Source organism: Pseudophryne corroboree, chromosome 10, assembly GCF_028390025.1.
Source record: "Pseudophryne corroboree isolate aPseCor3 chromosome 10, aPseCor3.hap2, whole genome shotgun sequence".
Taxonomy (NCBI): domain Eukaryota; kingdom Metazoa; phylum Chordata; class Amphibia; order Anura; family Myobatrachidae; genus Pseudophryne; species Pseudophryne corroboree.
In genome coordinates, this window is record NC_086453.1 from 139424686 (window position 1) to 139442670 (window position 17985).

At 46.5% G+C, this 17985-nt stretch overlaps 1 protein-coding gene across 4 annotated transcripts in view; it reads right to left on the minus strand.

The window, feature by feature from the left end:
• Positions 1-17985, minus strand: part of LOC134966241 (leukocyte receptor cluster member 8 homolog) — a 126843-nt gene that overhangs the window by 35004 nt on the left and 73854 nt on the right. For all 4 annotated transcript variants that reach the window (XM_063942821.1, XM_063942820.1, XM_063942822.1 and 1 more), the window contains exon 6: positions 16800-17046. In XM_063942821.1, coding sequence (XP_063798891.1) covers positions 16800-17046 — 247 coding nt within the window. The remainder of the gene's footprint in view (positions 1-16799; positions 17047-17985) is intronic.

Below are 17985 nucleotides of genomic sequence, written 5' to 3' on the forward strand. Positions count from 1 at the left end.
GTACGGGTCGTTGGGTCGACCCAACTTAGGTCGACAGTCATTAGGTCGACCACTGAAGATTGACATGTACTAGGTCGACAGGTGAAAATGTCGACATGAGTTTTTGGACTTTTTTTGGTGTTGTTTTCTTCGTTAAGTGACGGGGAGCCCCAATTAGTGCAAGTTGTTCGCTCGCCATGCTTTGGGCAAGGAGTCCACGTGGATCGTAAAGTATGAAAAAGTCCAAAAATGTAAAAAAAAAAAAAAAAAAAAAGTGAAAAAAATTCACGTCGACCTTTTGACCCGTCTACCTAGTAGATGTCGACCTAATGCCAATGTCGACCTTCAGTGGTCGACCTAAGTTGGGTCGACCTAACGACCAACAACCCCTGGGATACACAGCTAGTGAGGCGAGGAGCCTGGCACCTGGTACAAAAATCCTGTTCCTAAATCCTTAAATCATTGAGTAGGTCACAAAGTAATCATCAAGGGAGGGAATGCCGTGTAAGTGTGCAGCACCATATTCCCAAAACATGCATCTCTGGACGCAAAGGTGTCAAACCGCAAAATGTTTTGAAAAGGTGTGCACAGACAAGTTTGCCACTTTGCACAGCTTCCCAGTGGGAGGCACCACGTCATGCCAACCAGGAAGCCCCCACAGATAGAGTAAAATGATCCATCCTCTGGATTCAAACTGGCTCACTTGTTCTCATGCAAGCATGTCACATAGCCAGCTGTGATCCACCAGCAATGGTTGCACGTAGCAAGAATGTCTGAACTTTGTGAGCAGCCTTTAGAGAAAGACATCGCAGAAACCTGAACCTTTGTGCATCTCAGCTGCAAGCCAGTATCCACCCTCTCCTGCAGAAAAAGGAGAAACTCAGCCAACCTGAAGGTTGATGTAGGTAACTTCTTCCACTCATGTGGTACCCCAATAAAAGTTGATGTTGTATGTTGCATTATAATATGTGATATTACAGGATTGTAGTGGGTCATCAGTAATTAGCTTTTACCCAGTTAAATAGATAAGAACCTAGTTTCAGGATAGGACAGTTGCAGTAAATGGAGTGCATTCTATGTAGGGAAATGTTACCAGTGGAGTACCCCAGGGATCCGTACTTGTACCAGTGCTCTTTAAAATCTTTGATGGCGACATTGCAAATGGTATTGAAAACAAAGTATGCCTTTTTACAGAAGACTCAAAGATATGCAACAGGGCAGACACACTGGGAGGGGTAAAACAAATGATTAAGGCTCTAGGTAGACTTGAGGAATTGTCAAGAACGTGGCAACTATAGTTTAATGCTAAAAAAATTGCAAACTCATGCACTTGGGTCTCAAAATCCCAAAGGCTAAATACAGTATCAAGGGTACTAAATTTGAAACTACTGAGGAGGAAAGGGATTTACGAGTCACTATTTCAAGTGTCTTAAAGGCAGGGAAGCAATGCAACACAGCAATGCAAAAGGCAAGTCAGATTATTGGTTGCATAGGAAGAGGAATCAGCGGCAGGAAAAATAAGTAATAATGCCACTGTATAGGTCATTGGAATGGCCTCATCTGAAATACTATGTCTGGAGACCATATCTCACGAAAGATATAAAATACATGAGAAAGCATACAAAGAAGGGCAACTAAAATTGGGCATGGCCTACATTACAAAACTTACCCGGAAAGACTAAAAGGTCTTAATATATATAGTTTGTAGCACTTAGGACGTCAGAGAAAATAAGATTTTACTCACCGGTAAATCTATTTCTCGTAGTCCGTAGTGGATGCTGGGACTCCGTAAGGACCATGGGGATTAGCGGCTCCGCAGGAGACTGGGCACAACTAAAGAAAGCTTTAGGACTACCTGGTGTGCACTGGCTCCTCCCACTAAGACCCTCCTCCAGACCTCAGTTAGGATACTGTGCCCGGAAGAGCTGACACAATAAGGAAGGATTTTGAATCCCGGGTAAGACTCATACCAGCCACACCAATCACACCGTATAACTCGTGATACTATACCCAGTTAACAGTATGAAATATAACTGAGCCTCTCAATAGATGGCTCAACAATAACCCTTTAGTTAGGCAATAACTATATACAAGTATTGCAGACAATCCGCACTTGGGATGGGCGCCCAGCATCCACTACGGACTACGAGAAATAGATTTACCGGTGAGTAAAATCTTATTTTCTCTGACGTCCTAAGTGGATGCTGGGACTCCGTAAGGACCATGGGGATTATACCAAAGCTCCCAAACGGGCGGGAGAGTGCGGATGACTCTGCAGCACCGAATGAGCAAACTCTAGGTCCTCCTCAGCCAGGGTATCAAACTTGTAGACTCTTGCAGAAGTATTTGAACCCGACCAAGTAACAGCTCGGCAAAATTGTAAAGCCGAGACCCCTCGGGCAGCCGCCCAAGAAGAGCCCCTTTCCTCGTGGAATGGGCTTTTACAGATTTAGGGTGCGGCAGTCCAGCCGCAGAATGTGCAAGTTGAATCGTGCTACAGATCCAGCGAGCAACCGTCTGCTTAGAAGCAGGTGTACCCAGCTTGTTGGGTGCATACAGGAGAAATAGCGAGTCAGTTTTCCTGACTCCAGCTGTCCTGGAAACATATACTTTTCAGGGCCCTGACTACATCCAGTAACTTGGAATCCTCCAAGTCCCAAGTAGCCGCAGGCACCACAATAGGTTGGTTCACATGAAAAACTGATACCACCTTAGGAAGGAATTGGGAACGAGTCCTCAATTCCGCCTTATCCATATAAAAAACAGATAAGGGCTTTTGTATGACAAAGCCGCCAATTCTGATACACGCCTGGCCGACGCCAAGGCCCACAGAATGACCACTTTCCACGTGATGTATTATAGCTCCACGGATTTAAATGGCTCAACCCAATGCGACTTCAGGAAATCCAACACCACGTTGAGATCCCATGGTGCCACTGGAGGCACAAACGGGGGCTGACTATGCAGCACTCCCTTAACAAAAGTCTGAACTTCAGGCAGTGAAGCCAGTTCAATTTTGGAAGAAAATCGATAGAGCCGAAATCTGGACATTAATGGAACCTAATTTTAGGCCCATAGTCACCTCTGACTGTAGGAAGTGCAGAAATCGACCTAGCTGAAATTTCTCCTTTGGGGCCTTCCTGGCCTCACAGTACGCAACATATTTTCGCCATATGCGGTGATAATGGTTTGCGTTCACTTCTTTCATAGCTTTAAATAGCGTAGGGATAACTTCCTCCGGAATTCCCTTTTCCTTCAGGATCCGGCGTTCAACCGCCAGCCGCGGTACGTCTTGGAACAGACAGGCCCCCTGCTGCAGCAGGTCCTGTCTGAGCGGCAGAGGCCATGGGTCCTCTGAGATCATTTCTTGGAGTTCTGGTTACCAAGCTCTTCTTGGCCAACCCGGAACAATGAGTATAGTTCTTAATCCTCTCCTTATTATTCTCATTACCCTGGGTAAGAGAGGCAGAGAAGGGAACACAAACACCGACTGGTACACCCACGGTGTTACCAGAGCGTCCACAGCTATCGCCTGAGGGTCCTTGACCTGGCGCAATATCTTTGTAACTTTTAGTTGAGGCGGGACGCCATCATGTCCACCTGTGGTCTTTCCCAACGGTGTACAATCATTTGGAAGACTTCTGGATGAAGTCCCCACTCTCCCGGGTGGAAGTCGTGTCTTCTGAGAAAGTCTGCTTCTCAGTTGTCCACTCCGGGAATGAACACTGCTGACAGTGCTAACACATGATTTTCCGCCCATCGGAGAATCCTTGTGGCTTCTGCCATCGCCATCCTGCTTCTTGTGCCGCCCTGTCGGTTTACATGAGCGACCGCCGTGATGTTGTCTGACTGGATTAGCACCGGCCGGTGTTGAAGCAGGGTCTAGCCTGACTTAGGGCATTGTAAATGGCCCTCAGTTCCAGAATATTTATGTGTAGGGAAGTCTCCTGACTTTTCCATAGCCTTGGAAGTTCCTTCCCTGTGTGACTGCCCCCCAGCCTCGAAGGCTGGCATCCGTGGTCACCAGGACCCAGTCCTGTATGCCGAATCTGCGGCCCCCTAGAAGATGAGCACTCTGCAGCCACCACAACAGCGACACCCAGACCCTTGGAGACAGGGTTATCCGCCGATGCATCTGAAGATGCGACCCGGACCACTTGTCCAACAGATCCCACTGGAAAATCCTTGCATGGGACTTGGCGAATTGAATTTCTTCGTAAGAAGCTACCATCTATCCCAGGGCTCGCGTGCATTGATGCACCGACACCTGTATACGTATTAGGAGGTCTCTGTCTAGAGACAACAACTCCTTGGACTTCTCCTCTGGGAGAAAACCTTTTTATCCTGTTCTGTGTCCAGAACCATACCCAGGAACAGTAGACGCGTCGTAGGAACCAGCTACGACTTTGGAATATTCAGAAACCAGCCGTGCTGTTGTAGCACTTCCCAAGATAGTGCTACTCCGACGAACAACTGCTCCCTGGACCTCGCCTTTATAAGGAGATCGTCCAAGTACGGGATAATTATTTCGGCCATTACCTTGGTAAATACCTCGGTGCCGGGGACAGACCAACGGCAACGTCTGGAATTGGTAATGACAATCCTGTACCACAATATTGAGGTACTCCTGGTGAAGAGGGTAAATAGGGACATGCAGGTAATCATCCTTGATGTCCAGTGATACCATGAAATTCTCCAGGCTTGCAATAATCGCCCTGAGCGATTCCCTTTTGAACTTGAACCTTCGTATATAAATGTTCAAGGCTTTCCATTTTAGAATGGGTCTCACCGAACAGTCTGGTGTCAGTACCACAACATTTTGGAATAGTAACCCCGGCCTTGTTGAAGGAGGGGTACCTTGATTTCACCTGCTGGAAGTACAGCTTGTGAATTGCCGCCAGTACTACCTTTCTCCGAGGGCAGCAGGCAAGGCTGATGTGAGGTAACGGCGAGGGGGAGTCGCCTCGAACTCCAGCCTGTATCCCTGTGATACTATTTGCAGAACCTAGAGATCCACCTGTGGGCAAGCCCACTGGTCCCTGAAGTTCCCGAGACGTGCCCCTACCGCACCTGTCTCCACCTGTGGAGCCCCAGCGTCATGCGGTGGACTCAGAGGAAGCGGGGGAAGATTTTTGATCCTGGGAACTGGCTGCTGGTGCAGCTTTTTTCCTTCTTCCCTTGTCTCTGTGCAGAAAGGAAGCGCCTTTGACCCGCTTGCTTTTCTGAAGCCGAAAGGACTGTACCTGAAAATACGGTGCTTTCTTAGGCTGTGAGGAAACCTGAGGTAAAAATTTTTTATTCCCAGCTGTTGCTGTGGATACGAGGTCCCAGAGACCATCCCCAAACAATTCCTCACCCTTATAAGGCAGAAACTCCATGTGCCTTTTACAGGCAGCATCACCTGTCCACTGCCGGGTTTCTAATACCCTCCTAGCAGAATGGACATTGCATTAATTCTGGATGCCAGCCGGCAAATATCCCTCTGTGCATCCTTTATATATAAGACAACGTCTTAAATATGCTCAATGTTAGCAAAATATTATCCCCGTCTTAGCGTATTAATATTATCTGACAGGGTATCAGACCACGCTGCAGCAGCACTATTTATGCTGAGGCAATTGCAGGTTTCAGTATATAACCTGAGTGTGTAAATACAGACTTCAGGATCGCCTCCTGCTTTTTATCAGCAGGTTCCTTCAAGGTGGCCGTATCCTAAGACGGCAGTGCCACCTTTTGACAAACGTGTGAGCGCCTTATCCACCCTAAGGGATATCTCCCAACGTGACCTATCCTCTGGCGGGAAAGGGTACGCCATCAGTAACTTTTTAGAAATTACCAGTTTCTTATCGGGGGAAACCACGCTTCTTTACACACTTCAATTCATCAGAGGGGGGAACAAAACACTGGCTGCTTTTTCTCCCCAAAAATAAAACCCCTTTTATGTGGTACTTGGGTTCATGTCAGAAAATGCGTAACACATTTTTCATTGCCGAGATCATGTAACGGATGTTCCTAGTGGATTGTGTATATGTCTCAACCTCGTAGACACTGGAGTCAGACTCAGTGTCGACATCTGTGTCTGCCATCTGAGGTAACGGGCGTTTTTTGAGCCCCTGATGGCCTTTGAGACGCCTGGGCAGGCGCGGGCCGAGAAGCCGGCTGTCCCACAGCTGTTACGTCATCCAGCCTTTTATGTAAGGAGTTGACACTGTCGGTTAATACCTTCCACCTATCCATCCACTTTGGTGTCGGCCCCACAGGGGGCGACATCCCATTTATCGGCCTCTGCTCCGCCTCCACGTAACCTTCCTCATCCAACATGTCGACACAGCCGTACCGACACACCGCACACACACAGGGAATGCTCTGACTGAGGACAGGACCCCACAAAGTCCTTTGGGGAGACCGAGAGAGAGTATGCCAGCACACACCAGAGCGCTATATAATGCAGGGATTAACACTATAACTGAGTGATTTTTCCCCAAATAGCTGCTTGTATACATATATTGCGCCTAAATTTAGTGCCCCCCCTCTCTTTTTAACCCTTTGAGCTTGAAAACTACAGGGGAGAGCCTGGGGAGCTGTCTTCCAGCTGCACTGTGAAGAGAAAATGGCGCCAGTGTGCTGAGGGAGAAGTCTCGCCCCTTTTTCGGCTGACTTTCTCCCGCTTTTTCTGGAATACTGGCAGGGGTAATTTTACATCTATGTAGCCTCTAGGACTATATATGATGTAGATTTGCCAGCCAAGGTGTCATATATTGCCCTCAGGGCGCCCCCCCCAGCGCCCTGCACCCATCAGTGACCGGAGTGTGAGGTGTACATGAGGAGCAATGGCGCACAGCTGCAGTGCTGTGCGCTACCTTGGTGAAGACCGAAGTCTTCTGCCGCCGATTTTCCGGACTCTTCATGCTTCTGGCTCTGTAAGGGGGACGGCGGCGCGGCTCCGGGAACGAACACCAAGGTCGGGTCCTGCGGTCGATCCCTCTGGAGCTAATGGTGTCCAGTAGCCTAAGAAGCCCAAACTACCACCTGTTAGGTAGGTTCGCTTCTTCTCCCCTTAGTCCCTCGCTGCAGTGAGTCTGTTGCCAGCAGATCTCACTGTAAAATAAAAAACCTAAATATACTTTCTTTCTAGGAGCTCAGGAGAGCCCCTAGTGTGCATCCAGCTCAGCCGGGCACAAGAATCTAACTGAGGTCTGGAGGAGGGTCTTAGTGGGAGGAGCCAGTGCACACCAGGTAGTCCTAAAGCTTTCTTTAGTTGTGCCCAGTCTCCTGCGGAGCCGCTAATCCCCATGGTCCTTACGGAGTCCCAGCATCCACTTAGGACGTCAGAGAAAGGGGGGACATGACAGAAACTTTAAAAAATACCAAGATTTTTACAAAGTATAGGAGGGACACAATCTTCAAAGGAAGAGAAGTATTAAAACTCAAATAAACGCACTGAAAATGAAGGGAGGTAGATTAAGGTGAAATTTAAGGAAAAATTACTTTACAGAAGGGGTAGTGGAACAACCTCCCGTCAGAGGTTGTAGAGAATAAGACAGTTTAAACATGTTATGGATAGGCGTATGAATATCCTTACAAAGAACTAAAGCTGCAAACACCTAAAGATTTATTGTCTGATCTTGCTGGTTAGAATGAAAATCTGGTAATGGACGGGAACAAATGACAATTGACCATTTGCTCTGAAATGCCGGTATACTGTAAAAAACTGTAGTTCAGACAAATTGGTTAAAGCAAATGGATTTAACCAATTTGTCCGATTTACCATTTTTGTCTGTTTTTCAGTGTTTTGGGAGCAAATGGTCAATTGTCATTTGCTCCCATCCATTACCAGATTTTCGTTCCAACCATCACTGCCTCTGAGAAGCGCATCACATACTGAATTTGTCAATTGCAGATGGATTTTTCCTTGCTCCGTCATGACCTTCAGAAAATTATGGAGGCCAAACATTGTATCTCTATCCTTAAAGATCTCACTTCACCATAAAAGAAACAGTCATAATTGTCATCTCAGATGGCCACCTACAAATCGAAGTTGTATGACCTGGAGGATAGGCTTCCCAGGAATAATTTACGCAATGTTCACAGTTTCCACCACCTGGGGCCCCATCTCAGAGTTTCACTGCTCAGCTACTCCACTTCCGGGATAGAGATGCTGTCCTGTGGATTGCTCAGCTTCATGGCCCTATAAAGTTGACAATCAATGTTGCAGCTTAACCTTTTGTCCTAGATGTTCAAAATAGTCTCTCACTTCACACAGGTCAAGAAGAAACTTTGTGACTTTCCAGATACAGTATTTCATGTTCTTTACTTCTTGCCTGAGTGTGGGGTCAGATAGGACTACTCACTTCTTCAATACACCACAGGAAGTGGACTCAATGGTGCCTTTGTGCTGCTTCTTTATTTTTTTTTTGGGTCTCTTATCCCCTTGATTGTATTTGCATTGATTGCTATTTACACTTTGTCGGAATGTGTTCTCTGGATACTTTTACATATACCAGGAGAACCTAAGCTACTGTAGATATAAGCCTTTGGTTTTTTCAGTCCCCTCCCTCTTCTCTTGGCTTTTACAGGGCAAGGCAAAAAAAAAAAATCCCATATTTTAAAGGTTAACAAAAAGGCATGGTAAAATAGGATTTTGAATACCTACCGGTAAATCCTTTTCTTTGAGTCCGTAGAGGATGTTGGGCCGCTCAAAGAACCATGGAGTATAGACGGGATCCGCAGGAGACATGGGTACTTTAAGACTTTCAAAGGGGCGTGACCTGGCTCCTCCCTCTATATCCCCCACCAGACTCAGTTTGGAACTGTGCCCGGCGAGACGGACATTTCGAGGAAAGGATTTAACAACAAAGGTGAGCACACCATCAGCTCACGCCATAAGCATGCCGTACAACACGGCAGATAACTGAACACATGTCAACGGACATGAACAAAATTCAGCAAGAAGCTGAAGAAACCATAACACCAACTGTGTTTAACCAGAACTACACTGCAGATACAGTACGCACTGGGACGGGCGCCCAACATCCTCTACGGACTCATAGAAAAGGATTTACCGGTAGGTATTCAAAATCCTATTTTCTATTTCGTCCTAGAGGATGTTGGGCCGCTCAAAGAACCATGGGGATTATACCAAAGCTCTAAAAACGGGCGGGAGAGTGCGGATGACTCTGCAGCACCGATAGACCAAAACTAAGGTCTTCATCGGCCAAGGTATCAAACTTGTAAAACTTAGCAAACGTGTTTGACCCCGACCAAGTAGCAGCTCGGCAAAGTTGCAATGCCGAGACACCCCGGGCAGCCGCCCAGGAGGAGCCCACCTTCCTAGTGGAATGGGCATTCACCGATTTCGGTAACGGCAAGCCTGCCGTGGAATGAGCCTGCTGAATTATTTGACAAATCGAGCGGGCAATGGTCTTCTTGGAAGCAGGACACCCAATCTTATTGGGAGCGTATAAAATAAACAGACTGTTTTCCGCAATGGAGCCGTTCTGGCTACATAAATTTTCAAAGCTCTGACCACATCCAGAGACTTATCCTCAGCCAAAGCGCCAGTAGCCACTGGCACCACAATAGGTTGGTTAATATGAAACGAGGAAACCACCTTTGGCAGAAATTGTTGCAGAGTTCTTAACTCGGCACGATCTTCATGGAAGATCAAATAAGGGCTCTTGTGAGACAAGGCCGCCAACTCTGACACCCGCCTTGCGGATGCCAATGCCAATAAAATGACAACTTTCCAAGTGAGGAATTTCAACTCCACTTTAAGTAAAGGTTCAAACCAATGTGACTGAAGAAACGATAACACCACGTTAAGGTCCCAAGGTGCCACAGGGGGCACAAAAAGGAGGTTGGATATGCAACACCCCTTTCACAAAGGTCTGCACCTCAGGAAGTGAGGCCAATTGTTTCTGAAAGAAAATGGACAAGGCAGAAATCTGCACTTTAATGGAGCCCAATTTAAGGCCCGCATCCACACCATTTTGTAGAAAATGGAGAAAACATCCAAGGTCAAATTTCTCCACAGGAGCTTTCTTGGACTCGCACCAGGAAATATATTTCCTCCAAATACGGTGATAGTGCTTCGACGTCACACCCTTCCTGGCAAGGATAAGAGTAGGTATGACTTCACTGGGAATACCCTTTTGGGCTAAAATCTGGCGTTCAACCGCCATGCCGTCAAACGTAGCCGCTGTAAGTCTTGATAGACGAACGGCCCCTGCCGCAGCAGGTCCTCGCGCAGAGGAAGAGGCCAGGGATCGTCGACCAGTAACGTCAGAAGATCCGGGTACCAAGTTCTCCTTGGCCAGTCCGGGACCACAAGGATCGCCGGTATGCTTGTTCTTTTTAGAAGCCTCAGCACCTTTGGGATGAGAGGAACCGGAGGGAACACATACACTGAGGGGAACACCCAGGGTGTTGTCAGTGCATCCACCGCGTCCGCCTGAGGGTCCCTGGACCAGTAACAATACCTCGAAAGTTTCTTGTTGAGGCGAGACGCCATCATGTCTATATGGGGAACCCCCCATTAATTTGTTAGCAGCGTGAAGACCTCCTGATGGAGGCTCCACTCTCCTGGATTCAGGTAGTGTCTGCTGAGGAAGTCTGCTTCCCAGTTGTCCACTCTCGGAATGAATATTGCCGACAGAGCGCTTGTATGCCTCTCTGCCCAGCGAAGAATCTTTGTGGCTTCCGCCATTGCCGCTCTGCTTCTTGTGCCGCCTTGGCGGTTTATGTAAGCTACTGCCGTGACATTGTCCGATTGGATCAGAACCGGCCGTTGTAAATGGCCCTCAGTTCCAGAACGTTGATGTGAAGATGAGTTTCTGGACTTGACCATCTTCCCTGGAAGGTCACCCCCAGAGTGACTGCCCCCCAACCTCGGAGACTTGCATCCGTGGTCACTAAAATCCAGTCCTGGATCCCGTACCGACGTCCTGCAAGGAGGTGAGAGCTGTTGAGCCACCACAGGAGGGAGATCCTGGTGTTTGGAGATAGAATTATCTTCCGGTGCATATGCAGGTGGGATCCGGACCACTTGTCCAACAGATCCCACTGAAACACTCTGGCATGGAACCTCCCGAATTGGAGGGCCTCGTATGCCGCCACCATCTTTCCCAGCAATTGAATGCACTGATGAATGGAAACCGTTTTCGGTTTCAATAAGAGTTTTACCAAACTCTGAATTTCCAGAGCTTTCTCCACAGGGAGAAAAACCTTCAGTTGGACCGTGTCCAGAATCATGCCCAAAAACGCCAATCGGGTTGTCGGGATCAACTGTGATTTTGGCAAGTTCAGGAGCCAGCCGTGCTGTTGCAGCACTGACATGGACAGTGCAATGTCCTGTAACAACTTGTCTTTGGACTTCGCCTTTATCAGGAGATCGTCCAAGTACGGGATAATTGTAACTCCCTGCATGCGCAGGAGAACCATCATTTCTACCATTACTTTGGTAAAAATCCTCGGAGCCGTGGACAGACCAAACGGCAACGTCTGAAATTGGTAGTGCGTATCCTGGATAGCAAACCTCAGGAAACTTTGGTGAGGAGGATAAATGGGGACATGAAGGTAAGCGTCCTTTATGTCCAAGGAAACCATGAATTCTCCTTCCTCCAGACTGGAGATCACCGCTCTGAGAGACTCCATCTTGAATTTGAATTTCTCTAGGAATAAGTTGAGAGATTTCAGGTTGAGAATAGGTCTCACCGAGCTGTCCGGCTTCGGCACCACGAACAGGCTTGAATAAAAGCCCCGCCCCTGCTGATCTAGGGGTACCGGGACCACAACCTGATTTAGACACAATTTTTTTACTGCACCGCAGATTAGTTCCCTTTACTGCAGTGAAGCTGGCAAGGCTGATCTGAAAAACCGGCGAGGGGGCACGTCTTGAAACTCCAGTGTTTACCCCTGGGATACAATCTTCAACACCCAAGGGTCTAGACCCGAGCGAACCCAGACCTGACTGAAAAGCCTGAGACGTGCCCCCACCGGAGCGGGTCCCTGTAAGGGAGACCCGGCGTCATGCAGTGGGTTTAGCAGAAGCCGGGGAGGACTTCTGCTCCTGGACACCCGAGGAGGCGGGTGCCCTTTTTCCTCTACCTCTACCTCTGGTAGCCAGAAAGAAGTTGCCTCGGCCCCTTCTATACTTGTTGGGCCGAAAGGAATGCATTTGATAATTTGGCTGTTTCTTTTGCTGCGTAGGAACAGAGGGCAAGAAGGTAGATTTACCCGCGGTAGCTGCTGATACTAAATCAGTAAGGCCTTCACCGAAAAGTTCTCCTCCCTTAAAGGGAAGGGATTCCATATTCCTTTTGGAATCAGCGTCAGCATTCCACTGATGAGTCCAAAGCGCACGCCTAGCCGCAATGGACATAGCATTCGCCTTAGCACTAAGGAGGCCAGCGTCACGTACAGCCTCTTTCAAGTATGCAGCTGCATCTCTAATATAACCCAGCGTCACCTGGATGGAATCTCTATCTAGATTCTCCCAATCAGAAGACAAAGTGTCTGCCCACTTTTCAATAGCAGTACTGACCCACGCGGACGCCATAAGAGGCCTGAGCAACGTCCCTGTAGTAGTGAAAATAGCCTTCAGTGTAGCCTCCTGCTTACGGTCCGCCGGCTCCTTAAGGGGCGTCGACTGAGCTGCAGGGAGGGCTACTTGTTTAGACAAACGCGCCAGGGCTTTGTCTACAGTGGGAGGATTCTCCCACGGGTCCCTATCAGACTCGGGAAAAGGGTATGCCACGTTGATTCTTTTAGGAATCTGAAACTTTTTATCAGGGTTACTTCTAATGCTATCAAAGAGAGCGTTCAGTTCAAAACAAGGCGGAAAAGTAACCGAGCGCTTTTTCTCCTTGTAAATCAGGACCCTGGTTTCAGGTGTAATAGGGTCCTAATTAATATTCAAGATATCTTTAACAGCTACAATCATATACTGAATACTCTTAGCCAATCTTGGATCTAATCTGGAATCAGCATAATCGACATCGGCATCAGAGTCCGTGTCGGTACCTGTGTCAACTAATTGGTCAAAACTACGTTTGTGTGACCCTGCAGGGTCTTGCAACTGTAATAAAGCGTCCTCTACTGTTCTCTTCCACACCTGGGATTGAGACGCAGACTCATCAAACTTTTGATTTAATGATGTGACAACTAGCATGCAAAGCATTCAAAGTAGTTAACCAATCTGCAGTCGGCGGTGCCGACAGGGCCACCCCCAAAACATTTGGTGTCCCCAACAAATTGTCCCCCGGAGAGGAATAATCAGCCTCCGACATGTCGACACCTGAGAGACAGCACACACACCAAGCAGTGAGGGAACACAAAGGGAAATAGCCAGCTCACACCCCAGCGCCAAATAAGCAGGTCTGTGAACACCAAAGATGTCCCAGAGCTGTCTGCACTTGTTTTACATAAATAAATATGCCCCCCCCCCCCCCCCTGTCTTTTTAGCCCCCTGGTACTTGCTGTGGAGAGGAAGGACCAGCGACCTCAGCTTGTGGAAGAGGAAATGGCGCCATTGAGCAGTGAGGAAGAAGCTCCGCCCCCAACATGGCACGCTTCTTCCCGCTTTTATTATTTAATTATATGCCGGCGGGGGTTAGCGGGCAGTGCCAGGGCACTGTAGGATTATACCATCCTTATATATGGAGGTAATATATACTCTCCAGGGCATATATTCAACAATTTAGTACATAATCTAAAAGTGTCTGGAATACAGTTTATTTTCAATTGCTTCTGAATAGGATATCATCCAGATGGTGGCCTTTATTCATTTATTTATTTATACTTATATACATGTGATTTCTTAGTTTTTTTATTTTTAATACATTTGCAAAAATCTCAAAAAACTTTTTTTTAACATTGTTATTATGGGGTATTGTGTGGAGAATTGTAAGGAAAAAAATAAATTTATTCAATTTTGGAATAAGGCTGTAACATAAAAAAAATGTGGAAAAAGTGAAGCGCTGTGAATACTTTCCAGATGCACTGTATGTTGGTCTTTGTCTCTTAAATGTATAACCTTGCTTTTTTTTTTTGATGTTGGACAAGTGTGTGGAGCTGATGCTTCAGGTGCTTTCTATGTGCTTCCTATACTCATTTCCCATTTATCTCCCCCCCTAATGTTTTCAGGTTGCGATGGTGTGGGGCATGTCTCTTGAGGTCTCAGTGACAAAATTAAGCGGTCTATGGTTATATCTCAGGTTTGGAAATATGTATCTGATATTACACATCTTCTGGAGATACACTTAACTGGGGGCTTTGAAGAATCCTTGGCTTGGCTTTGAAGAAACCTTGGGTATCATTCTACAATCTCAGATAATTCAAGGGATTTAACAGTCCTGATTTAAAACAAAACAAATTGGATAATCTTCAGGCTGATTTGCAGGATCGTTGTGTATTTATCCGTGCCTTTGTCAATTTCACACTGCTTATTCTTTTGGCCTCTTATTCTTCCACTGTCCCCAGCTGGGATCAGTACGTAATACCGCTGGACGGGATCCCGGCGGTCGAAATACCGACGCCGGAATCCCGACCACACAATCCCGACAGGGGTGGCGAGCGGTACGCAGCCCCTTGCGGGCTCGCTTCGCTCGCCACGCTGCGGGCACGGTGCCTCGCTACGCTCGGCACACTATTATATTCTCCCTCTATGGGTGCCGTGGACACCCACGGAGGGAGAATATGTCGGGATTGTGGCGGTCGGGATTCCGGCGTCGGTATTTCGACCGCCGGGATCCCGTCCAGTGGGATGTTGACCGCATCCCCCCCGGCTACCCCAGCGGTTTGTATGGGTGATTAACAACATGATATATCCCTTGACCATTGGAGGTAGTCTCCTGCCTTTCCCCTTAGCTCTCCTCCCCCCCTTTTCTAAACTGGTCTCCATTTTTTTGGGGCACTCTGCTACCTTTAATACCATGTGCTACAGACAATTCTTGTTTCTCCTGCTTTTGTCCCTAAGGTTTTAAGGGTAGAGTACCCCCCCCCCCCACCCGAGATATTTATGATTATTCCCCAGTATCTATCTCTCAGAACCCCCTGTCTTCAGTGACTCATTTCTGAATACTTAATTATTACGGGCTTGATTTAATGGTGACAGGCTATGTGCTTATTGCTGCATGGAAGGAGTATTCTCTGACAATATCTCCTATGCGGACCTTACTCTACTGTGGGACGGCTTTAAGGCTCTCCTTAGGGGTACGTTTAATAAGCAGGTGGCTGACATTAAAAACATTAATAGGAAGGAGCTTGAGTTAAAGCAGCAGTGTTGTTCTCTAGAAACTATATATTAACTCTTACGCAACCTTTGATCAGATACGGTTACTTTCTGAACAACAGGAATAATCGTATTATCTTTAGGGTAAATATAAGTGTAGGCTATTGCTTTCTACACACTTTCAGTATTCCCAAACAGACTTATGGGGTAATTACTTGGAATGCCTTTTCGGGCGATTGCCATGCCTCCATCCGCCCCTTTTATGTATTACTTTAGTCACCCAGTCAAAAAAAAGTCAGTAAGGATTGTTTGACATGCCCCCCTCCCAGTGAATCCATGCTGTTTGGGATCCTGTTAATTGCTGGATTTGAGATAATCTACAACTCTTTCTTTTAAGAGTGTTTCCATCAATTTCCCTACTACTGATGGAAGGCTCACTGGTAGGTAGTTGTTTGTCTTTTCCTTGCTTCCACTTTTGTGCAGTGGGACTACATTCGCTCTTTTCCAATCCTCTGAAATTACTCCTGTAGCTATTGACTAGTTAAATAATTCTGTTGATGGTGCTACCAGCACCCCTTTAATCGCTTTTAGTATCCTAGGAGGAACAATATAATAAAACATTATAAATATGCTCTTTGTCTCTCTACCTATAAGAGAACATGGTTTGTTCCCTGAAGAACGGGTACCCCCCTGTCCAGAGGCATTTTTAAATGGAGAGCATTTGTTAATAATGCCTTTAAATCATGAGTGTTATTTATATACGCATAGAAATGTCAGTTCTCAGTAGTACAAGATCAGTATCGCATGGGGTCATTCTAAATTTGGCATTCACAATGACCCGCCACAAGGTTCCTATAATATACATCCACGACACTGGTTTCCTTTATTTCTCTGTATTTGTTAACTTATATTTTATTTTGGCCCTCATGAGTCTATGTGGCACCATTTTCTCTCTGACCTTCATTATTGTTACTAATTTTCCCACATTTTGCACCATCACTGCTTGTACTGGCAGTGATTGTTTACAATAGGTTTTGGTGGCGCCAGGTTGGCTCTTACAGATTGATGAAACAAACAGAAGTCAAAAAAGGCAACAGAAAGTATCCTCATTCTGCCTTGGGTAAATTTGTTTGGCATTTCAGAGGTAAAGGAAATCACAGAGGAAAAGAGTACATAAGTGAACATTGCGGCAACAGGTAGCACCAGAAAAAGGAGTAAAAGTGAAAATAAGCTGACACCACAACCCTCTTAAAACCTTTAACAATTACTACACTGTAGGACACAAAGAATGGAGGGAGCTGCGTGGAGAATCCACCAAAATTGGGTATTGCACCTCATACCCTTCAAGATTCAGCTCACAAGTGACCAATGTCCAATGAAAGAAAGTTTTTTTGCTGAGGGAGAAGGGGGAGAGGGAGACTGACTGGATTCCTTGCAGGCTGGAGGGTGAGGATTTCACACCTGTGTTAGATTTCTAATCTCCTGCCTTAGCCACTATACTCTATGGTTTCACAGTCTCCCATTTGGATGTATGATAAAGCAAAACGCTAAATGCATTTAGTATTAGTCTGGAAGCAGATGTTTAACTTACGTTTCATTCGATTCCACTGTTGTCCTTTCTTTGGTTTGGAAGTTTCATTATAGGAATGCGGATTGTAATTGTTGGTATTTGTGGATAAGTGCTGCTGTGAGGCTTGGCTGCCTGCAGATGCCCCTTGTGGACAGGACTGTGGCAAACTATGACTGGCATGATGTGATGCAGATTGGTTGTTAACAGCAGAAACTTGTGACTGGACATTAGAATACGGTAAACCGTCTTCAAGGCCAGGAACAGGAGGCTAAAGAGCAATGAGATATACAAAATAAATACACACGCATATATACAGGTTGAACTTCCTATACCTGAAAATGTGTGTGTGTGTGTGTGTGTGTGTGTGTGTGTGTGTGTGTGTGTGTGTGTGTGTAAAACTTTATATGAATATAAAATCAACAAATTGCCTTATATACTTTGTGTTGCTATTTTACTTTTTTAACTGTAAGGGGCAGATCCAATTGTTTTTGCGCATGGCTACCACTAGGGGGCGCAAAACGGAGCAATTCAATTGTTATTTCGTTTAGACGCCTGGTAGCCGCGGGAGAGACATTTCTTCTCACAGCCTCCTGTGGTCGGGAGTTTGGACGCCCAAAGCAGGACACTGGATAGGTTTAGCCATTTTACGCTGCTAAAACCTGTATGTTTGGGTGCAACATGCGCGATATGAAAGGGCACCCGAACACAACTGAATTGTAACATATTGGGCATCTAAACAGTCCCTTTAGACAGGAAAATAAGACGCCAATTGCAATTTATTTGGTCTCAACTGGCTCAATCCAATTAACTTGCTCCACTATCTGGCTGCAAGCAAAATCCGTGAATCCAGCAGTACTGTAAGTGCGGCATGTACCCACACTTACTCGCACTCAAAAGTAAATCGTGTCTAATTGGATTGACCCCTAAATATCCCATATGAATGGTGGCCATGATCTCCAGAGGGTGTCACCAATGGTGTCACCAGGTGAGTGCTAAAGCTCAAAGACAGGTTTGTTCTGGCAACCCGATCTCTGTACCCATCATTCCAACTTATTTTGGTGTGTTTCTTATGTGGCAATGCTTAGCCAGCTAAGGGAAAGCACAGATGTCACAGCCAGGTCTCCTCTGCAAGAATGCACAAATTTACACAGGCAATTTGGATCAACCAGTAGCTGGCTATGTTACATCAACTGTACAATGGATCCAT